General features: G+C 37.7%; 1 protein-coding gene across 3 annotated transcripts; it reads left to right on the top strand.

Moving 5' to 3' along the window:
• The first annotated feature begins 1,149 nt into the window (after positions 1 to 1,149).
• Positions 1,150 to 25,411, top strand: LOC139941183 (SPARC-related modular calcium-binding protein 1-like). Of its 3 annotated transcripts, none has more exons than XM_071937648.1 (12): positions 1,152 to 2,576; positions 6,773 to 6,950; positions 7,407 to 7,658; positions 8,071 to 8,112; positions 9,281 to 9,619; positions 11,536 to 11,613; positions 12,149 to 12,220; positions 12,811 to 13,080; positions 16,595 to 16,685; positions 19,410 to 19,630; positions 20,831 to 20,869; positions 22,316 to 25,411. In XM_071937648.1, the coding sequence occupies exons 1-12, from the start codon at positions 2,499 to 2,501 to the stop codon at positions 22,330 to 22,332; spliced, it is 1,677 nt and encodes a 558-aa protein (XP_071793749.1). In that variant the 5' UTR covers positions 1,152 to 2,498; the 3' UTR covers positions 22,333 to 25,411. The 3 variants fall into 3 exon arrangements, with proteins under 3 accessions (XP_071793760.1, XP_071793749.1, XP_071793755.1); XM_071937654.1 differs by having other exon boundaries at positions 1,153 to 2,576; positions 11,569 to 11,613; XM_071937659.1 differs by lacking the exon at positions 20,831 to 20,869 and having other exon boundaries at positions 1,150 to 2,576.
• The last annotated feature ends 1,193 nt before the right edge of the window (positions 25,412 to 26,604 follow it).

The following is a 26,604-nucleotide window of genomic DNA, read 5'->3' as shown; positions in this document are numbered from 1 at the left end:
TCTCTTGATACTTTATTCCACCGCTTTTCTCCCCATCCAGCCACCTGTCACGTACAAGTTGCCGAATAATGTGGGTTAATGTGCCACTATGTTTACCTTAGGTTTGTGTCAATTACAGGGTTGTTAGGAAGGTGTTAGTTCTAACACGTTGGGCGTAAACAATCAGCGTGAAATGAGCAGCCAGCCGCCAGGTGTGTTGGTACAGACTGAAAGGTGAAGCAGAAAGCTCCCTGCTGGTGGAACATTGGGTTCGCCAAAGCTCAACTTATTGGCAGGAGTCCCACCGCATGCACACCATTTAAATAATAGTGCCTTTGTTTTACTCCTAACTGACATAATTGCAAACAACTTTTGCAATTCCTTACAGCATGATTTCCAACACAATCGTTCAAGCTCGAAAAACAATTAGACTTCCGTCAGTACGAAGGCGTAAAAGTACAACACTTTTGTTTCAAACAGATCGTTTTATTCCAACATTACAAACACCAGTTAAATTATACAAAGGTGTTTGTCATAATTATAAGGATGGGCGAAAAGGGAAGACTAGTTCAACAAATCACATAGCATTTCTTCTACGTTCAAGACAAGCAGATTGTTTCGCAATAACCATCATGTGAGGTTGTAACAAGTGACATAAAATCAAGTCATGGTCTGAACGTTTGGTGACATTGGAGGGGGTGGGGGGGGGGGTCCCTGCCCTGCCCGCTACAACCACCAGCTGATCAAATCATACAGCAACTTTTGTTGAATGTTCTCAGCTAAGTGTCAGACTTCAAAAGCTAACAAGGACCAAACGTGTGTACATTGATTGTCTTTGAGTACTGCTAGAGGTGGGGGGGGGGGGTAGGGGGCACACCCAGATCTCCATTTTATCAGTTCAAAAGAAGATGATTTGCAAACTGCTCAGTAACTTCTTTAAATTTTGTAAGACTAAGAGATCCATCTCTGCTCTATACGAACATTATCCGTTATATTGGGGGCTGGGGGCGTCGTAAGGGTGGCAACGGGTTATCACAAACAAATATGCATTGACACTAGCTTTGTTATAACCAAACAGCTTTATTGTTTATACGTTCATGAAGTAGATTAGTGTTGAGGCAAACAGAGTAGTAACGGCAAACTGTTGTCCCTTTAATACATTGAAACCATTAGTAATTGATTTTAACTCAAAATCTAACATGGTTTTTTCTTCACCAAGCCATGCCAAAAGCTTGACCAACTTACGAATAGATAATGAGAAATCGATAGATGTATTTCACAGGAAAGTCCTGGTTTTAATGAGTGTCTTAATAACAATTAATCCATGAAAGGGTCATGTGCGCTTTTAAGTGGGAGTATTAACCCCCTCGTTTCCAGTAGTTGTTAACCTAACAAAAGACGTAGGCGAGCTTCACTCTAGAGGTAATGGGTCATGAATAGGACAAGATACCGTGACTAGATGCTAGTACTTTGTCTGATAGAATCCAATTGGGTGCTTCTAAAAGCAGTTGAAGCAAGTTTTCAAGTGTTGTCTATACACTGTAATGATATAATACATCAGTAGCCCCAATCCGATCATCACTTTGACGGAATGCCAATGTAAAAGGCTAGGATCCTGATGGGCTAAGCAGTCAGTCAGACCTGACAATACAATCGTCAGGCCAAGAGTCCAACTATAATAGCCATTAAACAAACACTTAGCCGGGCTGACAACGCTTCAAACACACTAAATTGGCAGTACGGGTGCAGATTTTCTCTATGTTATCGTAAATGACTGCCAAAAATTAACATGATAATACACACGTGTTAAAGAATTGCTTGCTGGCTGTACGAATAGTTTTTTTGTCAACAGGGGAGCGAGACACCTCAGAGAGTGATCATTCATGTACTGGTGGTTATTCAAGTCGAGGCCACGCACCGACCAGACCCACACACAGCTTCTCATACTGCAACTATTTACTTCAAAGTGCGTTGCAAGTAATCGACCAATCACATCCCTCTCACTGACGACTTATTTTGCTTGGCATGAAATAACCGCACGATTTGACGTACCATAAGCAAGGACGGACTCCACTGGTTTGCTCTATACATACTCAAGCCACAAAACCAACCACTCTCCACCAACAATATCTTATGGCAGACATCCGTGACTTAACATAGCTACCTTTTAAGAAATATTTCAGCTTTCCAACGGTATTTAGCAGTGATTCAGGACCGTTGGCAGCACGACGGACGACGCAAGGGCATGAGTTACCCCGCTACACCGATGCAGTAACGTACGTAATGACTGGACATTTGTTCGTTATTACCAATGTGCATTGACTCCTCCATCAATCTCAATCTAAGCCAAAACCAACTGGACTTTAACAACCTTAGAAGAAAAGATCTTGTCATCTCAATTACAGTAGACGATACATCATCGTAGAAGCCTCCTGCAAAGACCTGGTGTCCCAAGACCTTCCCATAAGGATAATACCTTGAGACTACGGTGGTGGTGGTAGGCGACTGACTGATACAGCATGGCTACAGCAAGACTGTTTGTCAGAATTACCCTGGTTTTGTTTGTGGCTCATTTTCAGCAATCGTTGGCTACAAGGGTGAGTTTCTACACACTTAAATTAAAAATGTTCCCATTATATATTGGTATTTATTCCTACTTATTTTCCTTCCATTTTAAAACAGGAATCAGATAAACTCTCCCATTCCTTCATTGTCAAACTTTGCGATCAGCATTTATGACGACAGTAAGATACCTCTCTAATTGAATTGAACTAAACTGATTTACTTTCTGATTAATTTGAGAAATGTTAATCTATGATTAAAGTAAAGATGCTTTTTTAAGGAGATGATCATATGAGTTATAGCTTAAGCCAAGCCTAGGATGGGACTAACAAATCAAATAATGATTTTAGTTGGTGTAGATGGTACGGGTTTTACAGTAGTAGGCCCCCTACTTTGAATTAGGCCCAACACTTAATCCAGGAGCAGGTGATTCGTGTTTAGCAACTACTGAATAGTTCCACACTGTACATGGGATTGCAAGTCGCTCATTTCAAAAGGAACCATGATTGTTTTGTGCTTGTCAAAGTGGCTTCAATAATACGTAAGCCTTCTGACTTTAATAAATAGAAAGTCACAACAAGATTATGCAGGTCACTGCATAACGTACAATGATGCGTCGTCGTCATATACAGTACTTGCAGATTAGTTCTCAACATTCCAGTGGTATTTTCTCACTTTGGGTGTTGGCGTCACCCTAACAGGCTTGCAACTATTATACCCAACTAACTCTTGCATCAGTGAACTAGGTACAGTGGGTCCTTATGGAGCTCCATATACGTGCTTTGCATAAGGGTTACCGAGGAAAATATTCTTTTCAAACACTCATAAACTCTGAATTAAAAATAAAATAAAACCACAGCCGAGCCATTTTGACTAGGTTTGGATGGCTCTTCATATAATCCACGGTTTCTTTGTAGAAGCCAAACAAGTCGTTTTACCGTGAGCAAGACGTCTGACATAGCTGGGGCATTGCTCATCGACCGGCAGTGTGCACGCCGCCTGGCCTGGTGGTAGCTACCATTGTGTGTACCTAGACTAGCCCAGCATGTCCAACAAGAATTCCTAATGATCTATAACATTTATTATTGCTAATAGTCCCCTGCCGTTACACACTGTGTGTGACACGACCAGTAGACCACGACCTTTAACGTGATATTTTCAAGACATTTGAGGCCCCTTTCACACGAGAGTTATGAAGGGTCCCATGTTTAATTGTAGCATGGTTGTAGCATGGTTGTATAATGGTGTGTACCTCATGTTAATGGACATACAGTTTGTTACTGTTCTATAGTTCCCTTGTAAAATATTATTAAGCAAGGGACCCCAAATTAAAGTGATGTCGTGTGGAAAGGGCTAACTCTTTCAAATCAGAGTGTATGTCCATGACGATAAACTTTCTCTCACTGCTGATATCAATGCTTCGAGACTCCCCCATCATCCCCCAAAACAGTTCAAATAAACAAGAAAGAATTAAAGTGGTCAACACACGGGCTGGGGTGCACTCCTACACAGCAGCATGTTGCCAGGGTGTTCCAATTCACCCTTTCATGTTGGCCTCAAACGCCCCATTTGATAACAACATTCCTTTTTCTCTCCCTCCCTCTAAACAAAAGCATTGATTGATTGATGATCTAGTCAATGGTCGTACTACATCAAGCTAAACTTAATATACCAAGGTTTCATCCTTAATAAAAGCACACAGCAAAAGGCTAAGAAGGAGAACACAGAATAGTGGCACTTAGAAATTGGTTCGCACACCACGTGGCAGTTAGTTTCCAACCAATCGAATAATCAAATAACCCAAAGTAGAATCTGTGAAATAGTTTATGCAAGGCATGCACCATAGGTGGTATATGCACCCAAGGGTTTAATGTACAAAAGCACACAATCAGGTTACATCTAGATGTTTATTCTTATCACAATGTCCTTCTTAACTTGTTTCGAGCATTTTTCGAGTGAGACATGGGTATGCAAACTTTAAGATCTTGTTCATTCTAATATAAGTTGACGGTTAACGGAAGTGTTGCTTTAGTTAGTCACAACGTTATTCTTCATTTTACTTTGGAGAGTATGCAAATAATAAGATTGAAACTAACTAACGATGGTAAATCACGTCCATTATACACGTTTTTTTTTTTTTTAAGTAAAAAACAAATGTTGGTTTCCCTTTCCGCCGAGCGATCTTTAAGAGGACACAGGAAGGGAGAGACCCATATTATTGCAATGTGTGCCTCATGCGTTGAAGGCCTTTTCCAAGGTGGGGCAAAAACAAGGACACTTACTTTTGAAAGCACATTTTACTATACTTTATGGGCATATTTCCAAAAATCAATTGAATTGCACTAAAATATTGACCTTTAAACATACACGACGAAAAAAATGGTTGCAAACGTATATTCCGTGTTGTAAATATTTCACCTGCAAACCATTTTGTTGCAACCGATTGGCTGAGCTACGGGACCTTAATTTGACGACAGAAACACCACACTCAAACCTTCAAGACATTTGTTTTTTGGAACCGTTCTGCTGGAAATCTGGAGCGATTATGTCCAAGCAGGAAAAACGTTCCGTATAAAAATTTGAATATACAATCTGAGAAACAGATCCGTCAGTAACGTGTCAGAAAAACACAACCCAAACATTAAGTTTATTCAGCGTTTACAATTCTTTTTTTAAAGAGTGGGGTTCCTTTTTGTACCCCCATTAGGTAATTTCAATTCAACTCTACTGATATTCACGATTTTAGGAGTTTTTTGGACGGTCAATCAATCATGCTCTTAAAGCTTAAAACTCTCGCACATTATTGAAGGATTCCTCATCAGAGCTTTGTATAATTTTGTTTGACTGAAATACAATACTTTAAGATGTTAAACGACACTTCTTGTGATTAATCAAGTGCATCTTATTTCTTTTATTTATTTGTTTGTCTCCTACAACACCCAAAGCGCAAGCGCAAAATATGGACGGATAATCTTTTTAGTAATAAACAATATTGCATAAAACAAGGGCAAATTTGTACATAAAGGATTTCAAACATATTAAGAACCAAGTGCACTATTGTGCTTGTCCGACCGCTCTTTAGACCAACGTTAGAGAGGTGGACCTTCAGTGCGTCTGATCATAGATGTTTGAAAACTGAATTTATATTTACAACTATTTTAAAGTATCTACAAAATACCGTTGACAATTAAATCAGACCTTGTGCCCCTGTTTGATAAGGCCATATTCAACATTGGCTACTTGTTTGCTTCGTAAAGAAATGTAAATCTTATTCAAACAGTTCACCAGCCTTTTAAGATCCAAGTAATTTAATAACTCCGATTAAGTCACACTTATCACACATTTAGAAGTTTCAAGATTAAATACCTTTGTTGATCGTAATCTTTAAAGTAAACTTTGAGTGAGTTCAATTTCAAAGTTGTGAGAGCGTTTGTGCCTTTAGACTCGTTATTGTATGCTGAAGGTATAAAGAGTGTTGGAAACAATACGAGTGAATAAACAAAATGAGAACTGACCTAGAGAACCACCTCAGGCAATCCAGTGCGATATAAAGGACCCTTAAACCTTAATGACAATTCGGACTGTACTCTACTGCAGTATATAATGTAATATCTTTCTATGTCTGGAAGCTGACCCATTTTAATCGCAAATGAAAACATTCAACCAGCTATCTTGTTCCAGCATCAAGTTTCTATCGTACCCCAACCTTGCCATTTGTAGGCCGCTGAATCCACCACAATTCACATACCCCCTATCAGATATATAAACAAGTAATAAAAGTAATTGTTTCGTTTTGGAATTTATTGGCGCACCAATCTAGTTGGGGGGGGGGGGGGGGGCGGTAGTCATTGATTCATTCCAATTCCAACCATGATTTTTATTTAGTTCTTCTCAAAAAATATTTGATTCCTGTATAGTTTGCATGTATGTTTCGTTTTTGAAATTGTAAATTTTTACTTGAGCATTTCAAGGGCACCAAGGCAATGACCAGGGGAAATGAAGGAGTAAATCGCCTTCGTTGCCTCAAAGAAGTATCAGGCTTGAGTTTGTCCGTGTCAAAATACAAACAACTTTTAGAAATAGTCATCAGTGTTTAACCTTTAACATTATTTGGGGTGATTCGATATAAACAAGTTTTGGTTATTGCTGAATATGAGTTGCAAATTTTAATGATTTTTAATCAGGTTAGTAATTGATAAATGATTTTGTTTACACCTTTAACTCCACTCAGTTTCCATTGACATATGAATTGACAAGTCGGGAACGAAACTGCAACACAGATTGCTCGAGGGAGAAAACCAGACCAGTTTGTGGAAATGACGGACAAACTTATAATTCACGGTGTGAAATAAGGAGAGCAAGGTGTCTGGGAAATTCAGTCCAAATTCAACATAAAGGCGAATGTGAAGGTATGTCCAATTAAAATATTTTCAAACAATAACTCAGAATATACCATTACATCAGCAGTATTGGAATTGTTATGTGACCAGTTTAGACCTAAATAGATCATTTAAAAGATCTATTGCATCAAAGACCTTATCCAAGACTATAATTAAGAGGAAATGAGTCAATGATTTCGTCAATGGATTTCACTGATTTCGTCAATGGTTTTCACTGATTTCGTCAATGGATTTCACTGATTTCGTCAATGTTTTTCACTGATTTCGTCAATGTTTTTCACTGATTTTGTCAATGGTTTTTAGTAAGAAAGTGTTTGTATCAATGAACAATATTACCCGTTATGATTCTGAAACTGATTGTGTTACTGGAAGCAATAATCTTTTGATCGTCTTCATTTTATAGTAATAAATACACCACTACAATAACCTAACCCCCACAAAACTGTTTCGTTTTGTATATTGAAGAACTGTCAAAATGCCAAGCTGAGCAAGCTGCAAGTCGGATACAAGCTCAAACCTCAACAGAAGGAGTGTTTGTTCCACAATGTGAAGATGATGGAAGTTTCTCTAAGATTCAATGTCATCAATCCTTTGGATATTGCTGGTGTGTAGCAGAGGATGGCAAACCGATACCTGGATCTTCAGTCAAGCAAGGATCTAAAGCTAATTCACCTCTACCATCATGTGATGGGGAATTCGTCCCTCAGCCCAACTTAGGTAAAACCAATTTCTTCTGGGTTTTTTTTCTGAAGGAAGGTGTATTTTTAAACTGAGGGTGTGTAATAGGGGACAATCCTACAGAGAAACACTTTCACCTAAAATGTTGTGAAGTCAAGGAATGGCATTTGGACCCCTATGCCCAAATGTGTTTCCATCACAGCAATCAATTTAATTAAACTGAGCATACTTGTTGTATGACAGGATTACCTAATTAATAGCAAGCTTCACACGGTGGTCGCTTGGTACAATGTAAAATTGATTGCCTTAAAACCAATTTGGTATTATTACTTGTAGCTATAATTGCATTCCAACTTATAACTGACCTACAAAAGAAATACACCCTTTCTATGCTTAAGATGTTTCTATTTGATATGTTTAACCTGATGTGTGATCCCACTTTCTATTGCAGCTACTTTTCTCCCAAATACAGAGCTCCCTACAGAAACCAAAGGTATGAAATAATTGAAACTTAGTCCTTTTTAAATGATGTAAGTTCTCAATCATCATAAATAAAAGGCAGTTTTGTCTAAAGGTTGGCCCTTAATGGATGCTTTTCAAAGCACTGTACTCAGGTTTTCAAGGAATTTCAACATAAACCTAAGTGAAAATCAAAGTCATGCTTTAGATATGGGTTAATTCTAGAACACCGTTCATGACCCTCTTGCAGGGCCTGCATGCTTCGTTTTTGAAAGATCAATGGCATCAAGGAATTTTTTCATTAGTGAAATTGTAAATTATTGAGCATTTCAAGGGCACCAAGGCATTGACCAGGGGGCATGGAGGCAATCGCCTTCATTGCCTCTGTGAAGTATCAGGCCTGCCCTCAACTTCCAAACTTGCCTGGTAATGAGAGGACATTATCAATACATCACAGCCAATTCAAATGAAAACCATGACCCAAACAGGGCACCAAGGCATTGACCAGGGGCCATGAAGGCAATCGCCTTCGTTGCCTCTGTGAAGTATCAGGCCTGCCCTCAACTTCCAAACTTGCCTGGTAATGAGAGGACATTATCAATACATCACAGCCAATTCAAATGAAAACCATGACCCAAACAGGGCACCAAGGCATTGACCAGGGGGCATGGAGGCAATCGCCGTGGTTGCCCTGTGAAGTAACAGGCCTGCTCTCGACTTCCAAACTTGCCTGGTAATGAGAGGACATTATCAATACATCACAGCCAATTCAAATGAAAAACATGACCCAAACAGGGCACCAAGGCATTGACCAGGGGGCATGGAGGCAATCGCCGTGGTTGCCCTGTGAAGTATCAGGCCTGCTCTCGACTTCCAAACTTGCCTGGTAATGAGAGGACATTATCAATACATCACAGCCAATTCAAATGAAAACCATGACCCAAACAGGGCACCAAGGCAATATCCAGGGGGCACGGAGGCAATCGCCGTAGTTACCCTGTGTGAAGTATAAGCATGTATCAAACTCATACTAAAAACTAAAATTCCTGCTTGCATACCATAACAATGAAAGCAGAAGAGACATAAAGCACCATTACATTTATAGAACTATGACTTTATAAAGGTATTCTTGTGATAATTGTTTTACAATATTTGATAATTAATGACCAGATACTATCTTGCAATGAATGATTTTCTCCTAGGATGTAACCAAGATGCAAGAATCGAGTTCAACTCCAATCTGAAAGATATTTTCAGGGAAGAGTTCCATCGTTTACCAACTACCCAACCATCTTCTGAGACAACGGGGGAAGTACAAAGACTTGAAGATGCACAGAAACAAGTTATTGAATGGAAATTTACAGAATTAGATAGCAACGTAGATATGGAGTTGGACAGAAAAGAATTGAATTCGCTCGGCAGAATGATGAAGAAGATTGTCAAACCCAAGAAATGTGCCAAGACATTTGTGGAGCACTGTGACCTTGATAAAGATGGTCGAATAGCAAAGACTGAGTGGTCTTTTTGTCTTGTGGATAATAGTGAGTACCCATTATACGAATGGTTCTTGTACTTGACCGTCACATCATGAGGACATTTCACCTTCCACAGAAGTTTCTAGCAGAAATGATCTTCTTACATCAGTTTGTCACTTTCATTGGTTGTTGGTGAACATTCAAATATTGATAAACTATAAAGAGAGAATGTGGGAAGGTGAAAGTCAAATCTACACACTTCCAACTTACTTTCATTTTCCTACTACCCTCTGCATAGAGTAGATTGTCACGCTTTTCATCCAACCAAAAGTAATGGCGGCGATTGAAGCCCTTTTTTCCCCTTTCTGCTGAAGCTTCTGAGCACCCATATCATCTAGCAGGCATTTCAACATAACTGACTGAATGTAAAAACCTTTAACAATACTAGCGTTTATTGAATGGAATCATCTTACATGCTTAAACACACCTTCTGTTGATCTTTCACTTTGAGTTTACTAACAGTGTGATTAAGTCTTATAATTGCTCTATTGAAATCAGTGCATGTTGACTGAGCAATGTTTGCATTATGCTTACTGTGGGAATGCTTCTTTGTTGGATTGTTATATTAACCGCACTTTTCTTTCTGTTACAAACCAATCCCTGAATGCACTTGGCCCTATTCTGCTATGACTAACACCATTTAGTGTTGTTATCAATCCATGGTGTTCTTTGTATGGTCACTGATATGCTGTTTTCATAATCTCATTCAAATCCAAAGCATGTTTTTATAGTCACATTGTTGTGCTCATTGTCTCACTATTGTCCTTGTGCTGTTTTTATGATTAATTTCATCCTAACCATGTCGATTTAACCACACCAGTTCATTGCCCTAATAATCTTTCTGTTGCCCTTAAACCTCATCTCAGTTCCGACATGTTGCTAACTTTGAAACTACTTATTGTAACCCCGTACAATGTCCAAGGCGCCAATCAAATACAAACTTGGATGAAATCTTGTCTACCCTGTATTTACTAGAATTGTTTGAGTAGTTACTCTACTCTCAGATTCAAAGAGAAAAGTGTCACTGACACAATTTCAGTGGCTCCTTACATTCAAACATTGACCCCTCAATAATTAATAAAGTTATTAAATTTAAATCATATTTCTCAAAGAGAGTACAAAGCCTACATGTGTTCCAAACATGACAATCAATGATCCCTGACCCTAATAAAATTAAAAATCTTCACTACATGCACACTTTAAAGTAACCCTACAAATAACAATTTAAAACAACACATGATGACCCCTTATGCGCAACCTTCCAATATTATTGTAAGGAATTCAATTTTATCACAGTTAACTACAATTCAAACCTTTAAAATATTGATTTATCTGTTCTTATGTTTCATTTTTGTCACAAGCACTGATTGTTTTGTGAATAACATTTTACCCTCACACAAAAAAGGAAAATGTCACTCAAAGATAAAAGTTATTTGATGAGACTTTCTCGAAGACTATTTGTTGTGCATCTTGCCTGTATTATGAATGTGCCTTTGATATGTCTGTCTACATGAACCTACTTAGCATCTAGCAGATAAATACCTTCTCAATCTTTCCACTTTCCTCTACATCTAGTAATATTTCAATATAATCTCTGACCTCGCCTGACCTTGCTCCCTATACAACCTCCTTTGTGATACTTTTTTCTAAATGAACACACAATACCCTTCATATCTCAAAACGTGTTCATTTTTCCGTCAGCTTAAATTAGTTCCTTAATATTTCCAAACCACAGGATCATTTCCCCCCGCTATCTCTGGACCTTCTTTTTTCTGCATGAGCATGCAGGCTATGTAGTATTAGATAATTTCCTTCTATCTTTGGTATTTCCGTGTAGACAGCCATGATTTGCCGGGCAAGTGCAAGATTGTTATTTTTCCTTAGGTTCCAACCACCGACTTTAGTACTCCTGTAATTTGTAGTTTCGTTCCATCTGTTTTTATCCCTCAACTCAGACGAGCAACCAGAGGACCCTACAGCTGATGGTAATTCACAGGAAGGTATGTTCCCAATATTTTAACATATTATTCCTCTGCCTTATTACTTGATCTTAGAAATTGGGAGGGAAATATTTCTTTTTATAGATGTATCTGTGGGTCATTACCATTATTTGCATATAATAACAATAATAATTACATTATTACCCCTGGTCACTGGGCCATTTAATTCATTCCTTAAACCATCTCAGCTCCATGGGGAGTATACAGTCTGTGCTACAATAAAATGTGCTACTTGGCTAAATCAATCACAAGAACCATGTTTGGCCTCACAGGTACCAATTCACTCCTGGGTGGAGAGAAGTAATTATTATAGTTAAATGTCTTACTTCGGAACACAAGTGTCACGACTCCTGAACCCACATTCTGCTGAACAGAAAGTGCAGTGCTCTTATCCGCTTGGCCACAACACTCTACAACTTCTCTCATTATTTCAACTTCACTGCGACTCAACCATCTTGAGGTTGAAGACTCCTATTAACATCTGTCTGATAATGTTCAATATTAAGTCTTACATAATTCTGTTCTGTTTGACCAGAAACCCATCTTCCCATCGGAAGTAATCCAGTCACACCACAACCCTCTGGAGCTACAGCAAACACAGGCAAAGGTGCGTCTTACTGTCACATCTTATAAATTAAACTAATAATAGTAATTAGTTCATACATTGCACATTTTACAATAACCCATCATTGCGCTTTACTTTGGTGCCCTGTGGTCCATTTCACACAAATCTTAGAACTAAGTACCAACTAAGGATAGTCCTAACTTAGGACGAGTCCTAGGATATATTCAAAACTTAGGGGCAGTCCTAACCAGAGGTATGACGAGTCCTAACTCATTGCAAAATCAACCCCAGGTTATTGGGCCAACAACATTCCTTTAATCTTTCTCAGCTCCCTGTGGCGTATTAATACAGCCTGGGGCTGCCATGGTGCTCCAAAGGCTTTTTCAAAGACTAGACCTCTTCACTCACAGGTACTTATGGGTGACGAAACCCATATGGGATTTGAACCCATCCCCAATGACTTAACGACCAAAACTTGACTTTGCTGCTCTAAACTACTTGGCCATGACAAACTTCACCCTACTTCCATACTCTCATCTCAAATACAAACAATTGTATCCCATAGGAAATAAGTGGTGGCCCAAACCCCATTCTTAAACAATAATTCCTGCTTTGTTTGTATCCCATACTAGTTGTGACTATAATATCCTGCCAAGCTGAGAGGCAACGTGCCTCTTTGAAAGCAGAGCTGTTTCCAGATAGTGGTGTGTTTATTCCACAATGTAATGCCGATGGTTCTTATAAAGCAGTCCAGTGCCATGATGAAGCCCAATATTGCTGGTGTGTCTATGTAGATACAGGAAGACCAATACCAGGAACATCAACACCAGCTTCTACTCAGCAATTCAATTGCAATGAAATGGCCATGTCTAAGGGTTCTACTGGAATCAGGCTATTTAAAGGTACGTCAAAGTTTTTAGTTCTTAAAAGATTAGTAAGTTTAATGAGAATTACACAGAAAAAACACACAGAAGATTTGTCATTTTGCATGCCCTTTGGTCATTGCCTTGGTGCCTTTTGAAATGCCCCATGAGAAATTTACATATAGAGTTCCTCATAAGGTGCCATTTACCAAGGAGAAAATGACCTGGTGCCCTTGCCCTTTCAACGATGAAGCATACATGCCTGTACTTTAACAACAATTCTTGAGACTTTACCTATGAAATATCCTTGCCATTTGATCTGCCCCTGAAATTGAGCAAACTTAATCAATGTGCTAGGTATGTTTGAATGACTTGTGTAATTTGGAGACTGTACTCTATTCCAAGTATGAACAGGTGGTCACTAATGCATCACCTGAAATGATTAAAGAATCCAAACCCAGTACTCCTAAAGATTGAGTACATGAGCTGACATCTAATTAAATTACTCTCTTAGCTGATAGGGAACTAAAGTCAATGCCATACAGGTGTGATAGAGCTATGCCCCCTTCTGTGCAATACTGACTTCTAGGCTTTACACACTAATTGTGTTTGAACAACTGAACTTTATAATCTGTAAAAATATTTGGCATATGACAAATAGCGTTATTTTTGTTATTGCAGCCTGAAGGTATAACACCTCCAGGCCACCTGTGTTTGTCATTTATATTTGTTCAAGTGTTTTAAACAATTATCAAAGATTAAAATCTAGGGCTAGTGGTAATTTATGTTTTGTGATAGGTACATGTATAACAAAGTTAAACACTGTTTGGCATGGCGTTTTTATCACCTTCTCATTTGCACTATGTTACCATGAGAGAACTGTTTACATAGTAAAGTAATTGACTTATGTGTGACTAAGATATTGACAAATTGCATGAGTGAATGAGCTCATAATCGCACTGAATAAATAAGCTGGTTAGGAGGTAGTTTGGTTAAGGAAAGGAATATAAAGTTCATATTATATTCACCAATGTTTTATAAATACCTCCCTACTTGATCCATTCAGCAAATCACCTCAAAGGCCACTTGATATGCGACATAAACTGAACATTTAATTACAGGGACAATTCTGGTTTTGATTGATTACAGCATCAGTCATGGGATTCTTAAGGTCTTATATGACAGGACATAAAAACTGTAGATTAAGCAACCAACATGAAATGATTTCAGGGTATTCCAGATGTTTTCATCGCAAAATTAGTTATAGGCCCCTTAAGTGAGAACAATGTGCAAAATGTTCATCATGAAGCACATACAGTTATTATAAAACGTGCTATACCATGTAGTTATTATAATGAATTATTGTCGTCATTGTCCATGTCATGGTTGTAATTAGGACATTTTTAATCAAACAACAGTTTTCATGGTTTTTTTTTCATTACATGCCAAGTCACTCTTGACTCTTCCACGGTTAAACCACAGAGTCTAATTTCTAGATCAATTGTTTCAAATTCTACAATAATCCAGGCCCGATACTTCATGGAGGCAATGAAGGCGGTTGCCTCTATGCCCCTAGTCATTGCCTTGGTGCCTTTGAAATGCTCCAAAGAAATTTACAATTTCCTCACAGGTTGCCCTTTACCAAGGAGAAGCACTAGACCTGATGATTTGCTGGTTTTTCCATACAATGTTCTCTTTAAAACCATTTTGTTTTGCCAGCAAACACTTGAGTTGACAATTTTATAAATTACCCTAGCAACAGCAATAACGGAGCAGAACAAGGTAGTTTTATCTGTTGTTGCTTGTATTATCTTATTGTTTAGAATGAGTACTTTGATATCAAAGCGTCTGGGATGCACAAAGTCACGATAGCATGAATGCTTTGTTTGCTTTTCTTCACTTTAGCACCTTCAACAAAAACAAGGATTTGATAACCGATTTCTTGTGTACTTTTGCACCTTATTTGGTGATAAGCTATCTGAGCTAAGCTTAGAAGATAACCTATATAACCACCAGGTACTAAACACAATGAGAGAAACATGTAACATTTCTACAATATGGAAAGGTAGACATTATGAATGTAAAGACCTTGATGGTAGATTATCTGTCTTATGGAATTTCAAGTATTTAGGCCAGTCCATTTACTGAATGGTGGTACACACTGTCACATAGCACCATCCATGTTCTGATCTAATACTTTGAGACTTTGTTCTTCAATTTTTAATTTTTAATTTTTTTTTTAATTACCTGTCACAGCGCAAAGTATAAAGACAGAATGTGTTAAGATTTGGATACCCCTTTAATAATTACTCCAGAAACTAAAGACCATAAAAACTTACTTGGTAAACAAACCACTGCAGTTTTTTTAAAGGCAATAATCCCAATATTGAAATAATAATAAAATAAAAGGGTGTTTATAACAGAACTATTATCACCCCTTTGACCCTTCTCTTTTATCTAAGAAACAAAGTTAATCTTTTTTGAATAATATAATTGTTTTAGTATTAACTAGCTTGTCGGATTCAAAGATTATCAAAAATGTGTGGTCAATTGACACGGAAGCAACATATTTCCTGACTCAAGGCTTGAAAGCCGTAGGGATTGGCAAATTGCAACTGGACACCCAGGAGCGACTGGCTGTCAAATGTCTATTGACCTTTACATAATTCCTGCAGCAAAATTAGACTAGAGGGAGGTCATTTTCAACCTAAGCCTGTTTTCATAATTGGTGTCTTTCTATTTAGACCAATGACTGGACTTGGGGGTTAATAACCCAAGCTTTTTAAGCAGAGTACCGTTTTTCTGGTAAATATGATTGAGGCAATTTATAAAAACAAGTATTTCTTCAGATTGAAATTAATCTTTTCTATAATCTTTGCTGGTTATCAATTTGCAAGTTTAGTCATCGACTTTCTATACATGTAGACGGGATAATCGTAGTTCCTTAGCTTCAGGACTATTATATACTAGCCAAGTATGTCGTTACAAACCAACATCATCTGGAATGTATGAAGGACTTTCCACTACATGTACACAACATAAAAGCGCTGAATGTCAAATGTAATAATCCTTAATTCAAGTTGACGGGTCAAGAATTGAAGAATTCCACAGTACTTCTTTGAGTGCACATTTTCTGTTCTTTCCTAAGTGCAGGGTTAAGTGGCTATAAGTCTGTTGTTAAATAAGGTTGAGTGCAACCTTGTAAATGGCCCACAAACTTTCTAAACATGCACAGCTTGCATTGCAACGTAAAGCTGAATCCTATCAGTGTTTTCTACTGGATCTAACAGAACACCTTCAGTAATTTCCATTATTAAACAATGTTAGCTTACAAAAAGAAGTGTACATACATTTACAATTATAAACTTTATAAAGGCCAACACTCTCTGGAATCAGCTTTTCCAGCCCTTCAAAACCTTTGGTTACAAAAAAAAATTGTTGTCTCATTAACAATCCATTAGGAAATGAAATATCCTAACATAATGTTTCAACAAGTGCAAATTCATAAACGATGTGGTTAATTGAGATATATTTTTATATTTTTAATTTCTAGAATGTGAGGGGAGGAAGAAGGAGGAGTTTTTTGAGATATTATTGGATAGATTTGCTGCAGAGATGTCACTAGAGGACTCAGTTGCTGACCGGTAAGTTCACCAGTTTAGGATTTCTCCATTTCTATCAATAGACTCTATGCACAACACGCAGCGCCCTTGCACGTGCATCTCCTGTCCACCATTTTCGGTGTCAAAACACGCACAAAAGGATGGTACACAGGTTCAGGCACATCTTAACAATGCGCGTCAACCATGTCTGGGGATTCATTCCTTTTGTGAATGTTTTGACACCCAAAATGGAGGACAGGAGACGCGTGTGCAAGGGCGCTGCCTGTTGTGCAAGGAGTCTATTAATAGTTTCATATCAAGATATGTAAAGCAAATTAAAGGAGTATTATCATTATCAGTAACTATTGCTCTAATGATACACCATGATTGACACTTACACAAGATTTAAATCTCTCCTGGGTTTTTGTATACAGTTCTTTACCATTAGGGATAAGATTGGAGAAATGTTGAAAGTCTTAAAAAATGGTTTATGTTTCTAGGTTCCCCATATTCTAGACTGGTACCTCCCAGATGTAACAATGCAGGAGGGTTTACAGACTCTATGCATCACAAGAAATACAAAACTACAGGTTTAAACAGAATGTAGACTACTTCTTTCTCACTTTGGTGACTCCTTTAATTCTTGCAAAACAACATTTGAAAGCTCAGGTATTTTTGAGACAAATCCTGAATTCAGTAAATATGTTGAGATATCACACAACTGTATGATACACAACATACCACCAGAGAGCCAAGAGCCTAGACATGATATGTTCACTGGGACAAATGTCAAAACCGCTTCACCGTGACTCATTTTAAGTGCAGTTATTTGTAAATTTGAACTTGTGTAACCTTGAATTATTAAGGACAAAAGGTCTATTCCAAGCAGCAATTGTAGAGTCTCTACAGAGTTGTCTCAGACATAAGGTGGTCTGGTAACTCAGTATGCTCTGATTGTCTTGGTGAGTAAGTCAGACTACTGGTGCCTGCTTGTGGGTTAATGGTTAAGTGCTCCATAAGCCCCTTTCACACCAGAAACATTATAGCAAGGGTCCCTTGCTAAATAGTTGTAAAACTTTACAAAATGTCCAGCGTATGAAAGGACAACAATTCTTTTACTGTCAAAGTTCTTTTGCAAAATATTGTCAAACATTACTACATATTACCACCATGCTAAAACTAAGCAAGGAACCCCAGTTAAATTGCTGCCGTGTGAATAGTACTATAGAATCAGCAAAGTCCAGCTTTATAGCTATAGACAATAACCCTGATTTAAGATTGACAACTTCACTCCAAAATTATTTCCCCAAGTCTTTTTACAAAATCAAGACTGATCAACAAGCCAGCTTTGCATGGATCCAATACATTACAACGATCAGAGTCTAAAGGTTTGGTTGTTGATTGATACTCAACGTTTCTGGGTCAAACATGTAAAATATCAATGTAATATGTTTTACACCTTACCCTCGTCTATCTGCCCATTTATGTAAATCAAAGTATTATGTAAATCGGGATAAAAGTTCATTTAGTGCAATACACTTTGATATGTTTTTCCCCCAAACATATTTCAAGAGTTTTATTCCTAAGCTTTGTGCAAAAAACTACAGGCACATCACTCAAGTGGGATTCAAACCCATGACCTCTGCCATTGTAGAGCAAGTGTCTAATCACTAGATCACTAGGCATGAGGCAGGTTTGAATCGTACAATTACAGGTGGGTTTCACAACAATTGAACCCATGTCATTAAATGCATCAGGGATTGGGGTTTGCTCTACAGGGATTTGTGTCGCCCCCCTTTCAATTCTGTAGGGCAAAACAATCCAACTTGGAGAGTATAAAGTGCTTATCACACATTGCATGCCTGATACTTCATGAAGGCAAAGGAGGCGATTGCCTTGATGCCCCCTAGTCATTGCCTTGGTGCCCTTGGAATGCTCCAACAGAAATTTACAATTGACTCGTAGGGTGCCCTTTACCAGGAAGAGAATATCTTGGTGCCCTTGTCCTTTTGAGAACAAAGCATACATCCCTGCATTGGTCTGTATAGGGTTACAAACCAAACATGGGCTATAATCAGTCTGGCTCCAAACGTCTTGTTCTGAATCTGAATGAATATATTAAGTTTGATTGCACTTAGTATGGTTAATGTTTTCTTGTAATTGATCTATGTTGGTACATTACTTTGGACATCTGTTATTTGGTCTTGTTTGTCGGTACAGTATTCTAATTTCTACAGTTGTTGAGGGACATTGTATCCCAAGGGGTTATTACAAGTTTGGCATACCTCCATGTTGTACCTTGGGGACATTGCTCGCTGTTTTCAAAAGTTTTTTTTGTTTTGTGATATAAGCTTGCACTTATAGATTAAAGTAAATAAACTGCATGGAGTTTGAAATTACAATTTGAAGATCATGAATATGGAATAAAGGTACAAGATCTATCTATCTTTGCAGTACCCGCTGCTAATATGATTCAAACTGCCTCTAGCTACCGGCAATCTTAATGGTCTAATGGTAAGACACTGCTCTAGAAGTGCAAGGGTTGTGGGTTCAAATCCCAACCGAATAACGGCCTGTGATTTTTCAGTGAGCTCAGGAAACTACTGAGTACACATGTATACAGTGCTTATACACGTTGGTGTATATGGGTAAAACCAAAGTTAATATAACTATAATTGTCATACAAAGATTATTCCTCAGAGTGGACTTTATAACTGAACTGCACATATACAAGTAAACTATTTGCTCAAACTATTTTGTTTTTAGGACTTCATCAGAGCGACTTGCCCGCTGGAAATTCCAGCAACTCGATGTAAGTGGAAATAATCTACTGGAGAGAAGAGAGTACATTGATTTTAAAACTGAAATCCAAAAAATCAACAGTGCTGCTAAAAAGTGTAAACGCAACTTTATGAAGTATTGTGATGAAGATGACAACCTTGATATCTCAATGGGAGAATGGTTAACGTGTCTGGAAGTTAGAAATGGTAAGTTTCAATCTTTGCTCTTACATCAACAGCGTAGCAATGTGTTGGTTTATCACACAGATTTCATTCTGTGTCTAATCAACAAGTATTCTGAAAATGGGGATGGATCACCACTCAGATTTAGCTGAAATTAATTTTAAATACTCATCTATAGGTATAATGATCCATTTGATAAAATTGAAATGTGGGAGCCTACACAAGGCAGGCGCAGTCCCAGAAGACCCACCAGGACTCTGCTCAAGACCCTGATCGAATCTGCAGGAGTAAACAATCAAGAAAGAGCTAAACAGCTGTATGCAGGACAGAGTTGTGTGGTCAGTCACTGCTGAGCCAAACTCAAACAAACTTTGGTCGAGTGAGTGAGTGAGTTTGTTCATTATACCCATAGATGAGTATTTAAAAATAATTTCAGCTCTATCTGAGATGAGACCCATACCCCCATTGGTTGATTCGACATGGAATGACCCTAAAACCAACCATTAATGGCAGCATCAAGTAACCCAACTCATTCATGAAAACTAACACATTAACATTGTTCATCCTTTGAGGGGTTGAATATATAAATCCCACAGATTACAACGCTCTGTAAATCAAGAGGGGAATGCACTTCAATTGAGGCAAATAATAAAGTGGTACAATTTGTTAAGTTATCGTCATCACATCACAATCAAGACAAACAGAGGGAATTGTATTTACTTTGAATTTTGCATCTGAAATGATTGTAATTTTGTTTACCTAAACATGATGTGGTTGAGTCACTGTAACCTCAGTGCTTTCCTGAGTCCTGTGAACAAAATCCACCAGTATATTACTTGTGTGTGATTAGAACCCATGACATTTGCAATTCTAGAGCAGATGTCTTACTACTAGACCGTGGAGGTTGCCCGGTGGCTAGAGGCAGTTTGATTCCTATCATCTAGCAGCGAGTACTGCGACCATTAATACAAGTTGAATTTTTTTCAAGGATTAAAGACATTATTTGGTCTTACCAATAGACCATATCAATAGAGCATAGCAACAAAGATGTTATTTGATACGATCTATACACTGAATAGTAATTTTTATCTTCAATGTAAATTTAACATGTATTAAAAGTGATTTTGTTGTGCGTTTGTCTGTCCGTTCATGTTAGTTACTGACTTGCTTGCTTAATGTTTCTGACCAGGCTGCATGTTGCATCTAACTTTGCTTTATTTACAGGCAACCCATCACCACTACCCTCCGGCTCAAACCCATTCAGTAAGTATATCAGCTGCATTAACACACATAACTCTGTCTGTATATTAGGCCTAGTTTTAAACAGCATACTCTACTCGTCTTTAGGAGAAAGATAAGCAGAGTATACTCTCCTGAAGATGAGCAAAGTATGCTATTTAAAACGTCAAGACCAAACTGGCTTTCAGAGCCAACACTTCCTCAAAAGAGATCTTAAACATGGTTGTACCGGCAAGTTTACTATTAAGCGTTTGTAGTAACCTAAGGTCCAGTAAACATTTTGAGCAGCATTGTACTAGCAATAGGTTGATGGAACTCTAAAAGAAATTATTTTGACTAGTAAATTTAATTTGTACTATATCCCAGGGTCGTGGGTTCCAGTCCCTCATCAGGTGCACATTTCCTGTGCCTTCAACACTCAGCAGGGTGGATATGTGCACATTACAAGTCTTTATTATATAAGTTATCACACAAGCGCGAGTGGAATACGGAAAAATATAGCGCTTCTGCGTCCCATATCCAACAATGCCTCAAATCCTATATCCAACAAGGACGAACATATTTATCTTCAAGCAAACTTGGCGCGTGACATAGAACACACAAGACGCAGGTAGTGATATTAGCCGTGCAATATAGGTTTTTATCACCACTCTTTTCTGCAATTCTGATTGGTGGATTAGCGCGTACTTGAAGATAATTATCATTATAACACTTAAGCCACCATTATATACAGGCATTCATTCCTCGGCCCCAAGGGAGAACAGTTCACTATACTATGATGGCGCTTCCCTAACAAACGGAAATAAACGGATAAATACATTCATACTTTGTGGGTTCAAGTCCTGTATGTTTGTTACTCTGAAGGACAAGGAAGTGGAAGTATCAGGCCGAGCGGTTAAGAGCACCAAATTCAAACTCTGGTGTTCCTGATCAGCAGAGTGTGGGTTCGAATCCCCAGCCGTGACACTGTGTCCTTGAGCAAGACACTTAACCATTGCTTCGTCCTTCGGATGGGACGTAAAGCCGTTGGTCCCATGGGTTGTGTAATGCATGTAAAAGAACCCAGTGCACTTATCGAAAAGAGAAGGGGTTCGCCCCGGTGTTCCTGGTTGTGGCTGCTTAATGCGCTGTAGCACCTTGCTAAATGATTGGGTCTCAGATTTCATCACTGCAATAACCGTTCTTTCTGAAAGTTTGTATGTACTCAGCGCCTTGAGTACCTTGTTTGGTGGATACGTGCGCTATATAAGACTTTGATATTATTATTATTATTATTAAGGGCACCAAGGCATTTGCTCCTCAGTAAAGGGCACCCTAATGAAGAAATTTTTAATTTCTTCTGGAGCATTTCAAGGGCACCAAGGGGGTAAGGAAGGCAATTGCCTCTGTGAAGTATCAGGCTGTTAATCACTGCTCCACTAGCTACCCTCCAACCAAGACTAATCAAATGTTGTTTGATTTGTATTTTAGTTGACAGATTGACATGAGGCAAGAACACAGGGATTGCTCTGTGTACCTACAAGCTCCTTCAATAGTACTGAGAGATGACTCATCCTAAACCATAGCAATAATGCTCATCACATCATACACCAATGTTGATTGATTTGGAAATAGTAAGAAACAAGTGTCCCTTTATCTCTACACAAAGAAAAGGTAGTTATTGCAAAATTGTTTCATTCAGTACGGCTGAACGAATATTCATTTTGGTTTTATCCACTTTATACGTTAGCACCTACTCTTTATAGTACTTTCCCAAGTTATGTGAAAAAATCACACGTAGGTTACTTGGATGGGATTTGAACCGTTGACCTTTGCAATTATAGAGCAGCCATCTATTGTCTAGAATTGCAAAGGTTATGGGTTGGAATTGCACCCGAGTAATTTGCTGTGAGTTTTTCACAGAACTCGGGAAAATGCTGAGTGTACAGTGCCTAACACACATCGGTGTATGGGTAAAACCAGAATGAATATTCTTTATCCCTGTGGGAAATTGCTTTGATCATTTGTAAGTCGTAAGAGCTAGGCCTATTTATAACCTCCTTGTACATTAAGAACAAATCTTCAAGGCTGAAACCAAAATCAGATTTTTTTCTAAGATTGAAAATAACCTTTTACAGCCAAGATTTTCAAATAAAAGTTGTGATTATGTAAAACTGACATATATGATTTTAGCAAATTACTTTTTGACAAAAATAACTTAGGTTTGTCGCTGTCCTTTTCAACAAATTAAAGCGGCGTTAAAATAGAATAGAATAAAAGCAAGGTTTCTTCACTGAAATACCTCGTCTCCTTGAGGCAACATTCGGAAAGGAAGTGATCAAGTTGGTGGAGTTGGTGAATGATTTGATCATGTTAATGGCAGTCAGCTGTTAACCTTAAAGCTGACAGATCTATGCATCAAGTTGTTTGGTATTACAGTGGGGGGGGGGAGCTGCATTTTAAAAGGTTGTCTCTCATTATTGTTTTACCTACCCTTGGGGGGTGTAAACAATCACACAAATGTGAGTTAACGTGTCATGCAGTAACTTACAAAACACTGGGGAATCAACAAACACCAAAGAACATTTTGCAGTTAATTGAAGTAACAATCTTTAAGTGACCCCTGCCTAAGTTTTCTAGAAGAAGTTGTGGTTTAACACCAAATACTTGTAATATATGTATACTTGAGTCAAAAATTTGTTTGGTAAAATTGTGTTATTGTGGGGTAACTAATTGGTTGTTAAGTACATGACCAACAGACAAGATGGGACAAATGTGCTCAAGCACTGGAGCTTTTATAAGTGGGTGGAGTTTGTTATAAACAAAACTTTAAGGTGTAAGTAGTATTTACTTGAAGAGTTGCCATGAAAAAGGGATAACTGAATGGCAAAAAAAAATCCACCAAGCATGTAAATAAACAAATCACTTTATGGAAAGATTGTGATTAAAGTCAGGGTTCCAATTGAACACTGTCGAGATTAATTTTAACCAATTATAATTACAATGTTAATTTGTGCTTACAAAGTGAATGGCCTTGCTTTGTTATTAAGCCCAGTTGTTATTAGGCCCCTATTGCTTAAGTTTTTATCTGTAGAATATATAAGTTAATGATTTTTAAGAGAACGCAATTTGCCTAGCTTGTAAAAAGTGTATTTTTTTCCTGTAAGTATTCATAAACAAATGCATTTCAGCAAACCAAAAAGGTATTTAAAAATACTAAGTATATGTAATGTACAGAGTAATCTGACTTGTAAGGCCTGTGTTTGCTGTTTGAGGAGACGTACATAAGCACAGGGATTTGTTGAAGGAAATCCCTTAAGCTTGATCTAAGCAACACAGGAAGGCACATATCCTTAATGTGGGTAACATCTTAGTCTCAAGCATTAATCGGGGACCTAAAGGGATCAACTGATAAATGTACGCAATTCCACACTAATGACCAAAAGATAACTTTGTATAATGGGTAAGACAGGCATGCGAGAGTCAAACAATTACTATTAATGTCCCAGTCTTTTCTTGTACAAGTTCTTCACCATTGTTTATAGCAAAACTTAATAGCAGTTACAAGGTCATTTGAAAAGTATTAGGTATGAAACAAAGACAGACATATGGCCTGGAAAATGAGGAAAAAACCAACACACAAATATTGTGCCAGTAAAACTGAGATATTGCCATAGGAAACAATGGAAAATACGCAAAACAAGTCAAGACGCTGAGCATTGAACAGACTCTTTTGTGACCCAATTATGTCAACGAATTTACCTATAATTGTCATTCTTAACTGGTAATTTCTAAAATAGCTTGGGAAAGGCTTTCTTAACGTTAGCTGATAACTATCCCTTTAGGGGCCTCTGGACAACATAGGACCAATCAGATTTTTTTTGTAAAACCAAATACACGTACATGTAATAACAAAAATGTCTGTCCTCGTTACACTTGGCCTATGTAACTTTTTTTAAAACCACAATCCTCATGTGGCTTTGAATATATGACAGACAAAACTACATACTTCATTTTATAATTACTATCCCCTGTTAAGCTTCTGTTCCCATTTGTGCGCCTTTGGCCATTTATGTCCAATAGTTCACGCTGGCAAGACTATTCAAACATTTCCTAACTTGATGCTCTAATAAGAAAAGACTACTAGATTGTAGTGTGTTTTTAATTTAACTGAAGTAATATTGATTGTTTTAAATCACTCTCCATTTTGACATTACTAGGACAAAAGTTTCCCATCCCCACTCCATGAACATGGCTCTCCTCCCTGTATCCACATATATCACCTGTAAATACATGTATTTATTCATTCTTATTAATTATAGAAACAATAATAATATGTGCAGAAAACCCTTTTAATTAGAAGGTATAGCACATTGAATTTAAAATAACCCAATTGGTATTTGAAAGTTCAATTAAAGATGAATTTGGTTCATATACCAAGCAGTCTTGTATAGTTCCTTGTTTCTTTGCTTGTTTACAAGATTATCTTAAAGGAAATAAACCCTTGTTTAGTCTACATCGAAACTTTGTAAGAAAAACACTGTAAAAACTATGTACAAAATTAAACAACCTTCCTCTGGAATGAAATACACAGAAAGTGACTTGCTCTTTATTTTGTTATGTCGCTGGCAAACCCTTACTGAATTTCTACTTAGTTCATACCAAAAAAAGCCATTCACAATCAAGATTGGTTACTAACATATCGCATTTTTCCTGCCAAGTAATGAAACACATTAACATAATGGTATATCTTCTAGCTTTGCCATGACTGTAATAGTAAGGTAATAAAAGAGTAGTGGACAAGTTCTTAAACAGCTGTTTAAAACCGGCAGGGTTGTGGCTGTGCGATAAAGGCCCGAGCCAAAACAGCTCTAGTTATGTCTTTATCAGCCCCTCGTGACGCGCTCTCCAGCAATGGAAAAAGCAAAACTGTCTGGGGTATTTATCAATAGTAATTTAAGGACATGGCAATATTGATGAACAACCTTATTATCTCACAAAATGAGAAAGTCTGCTAAAGGGGCCAAAACGTCACACCATTACTACTTTGTGCATATAACCAAATTTGGTAAATTAGCAGTTTGCAACAGCTCATTCTATTTTGTCAACCTAAATCACATTTCCTTCAATTCAGAATACTATCGGAAAATTTATCTAAGATAACCCAACGCTGTAATTATTTTGGTTCCAGACACCTACAATAACAAAATTACTCATTATTTTGAAGGATCTATTCTCAGGAAATTTCATATTTATGCACTGTGGTTTTTTGGGTTGTTGAAAGATGACGTATGAATCAGCATTGATTGCACAGTTTGGTGGTCTTAGCACTTTGCTGATTGTACAAGAATTACCCTGCTTGACCTTTCCATTTATGCAATAATTTTGTTCCTATAAACTTGTTTTCCTTCTTTTTTACATGGCGTGATAACCCCCTTTAATCTTAATTATTTAGAACAAATACTGGTGGGTTTCTGAAGTTCTCTAATACCATCTTGTCTTTACCCATACACTTAGTTTATATTATAGTTACTTTAATCGCTTGACAAACCAATGTATTTATTTTCTTGTTTTTGTCTAGAGTTTGTAAATTCTTATTGAGAGTGGATCATTGAGAGAAAGCACCCTGAACTATCCCATAGTCATTGGGGAATTGTTGCATACTTATTACAAGATTGATGTTACATTGATAGTACATTTATATTTAACATCTTATTCAGTAGCTTGCTATCAATCATCTATGATTATGGAATGTAAAATGTGTCATCCGGAAGAAAGTC

This window comes from Asterias amurensis, chromosome 1 (assembly GCF_032118995.1).
Source record: "Asterias amurensis chromosome 1, ASM3211899v1".
NCBI classification, from domain to species: domain Eukaryota; kingdom Metazoa; phylum Echinodermata; class Asteroidea; order Forcipulatida; family Asteriidae; genus Asterias; species Asterias amurensis.
The sequence above is the reverse complement of the archived record's forward strand: the minus strand, read 5'-3'. Positions and strand labels throughout refer to the sequence as shown.

Bases quoted from the DNA above. Each gene is read 5' to 3' on its own strand.
- LOC139941183 (XM_071937648.1), top strand. From the start codon at position 2,499: ATGGCTACAGCAAGACTGTTTGTCAGAATTACCCTGGTTTTGTTTGTG. The intron at 7,659-8,070 runs GTAAAACCAATT...TTTCTATTGCAG, and splicing joins CGTCCCTCAGCCCAACTTAG to CTACTTTTCTCCCAAATACA. The intron at 19,631-20,830 runs GTAAGTTTCAAT...CTTTATTTACAG, and splicing joins GTGTCTGGAAGTTAGAAATG to GCAACCCATCACCACTACCC.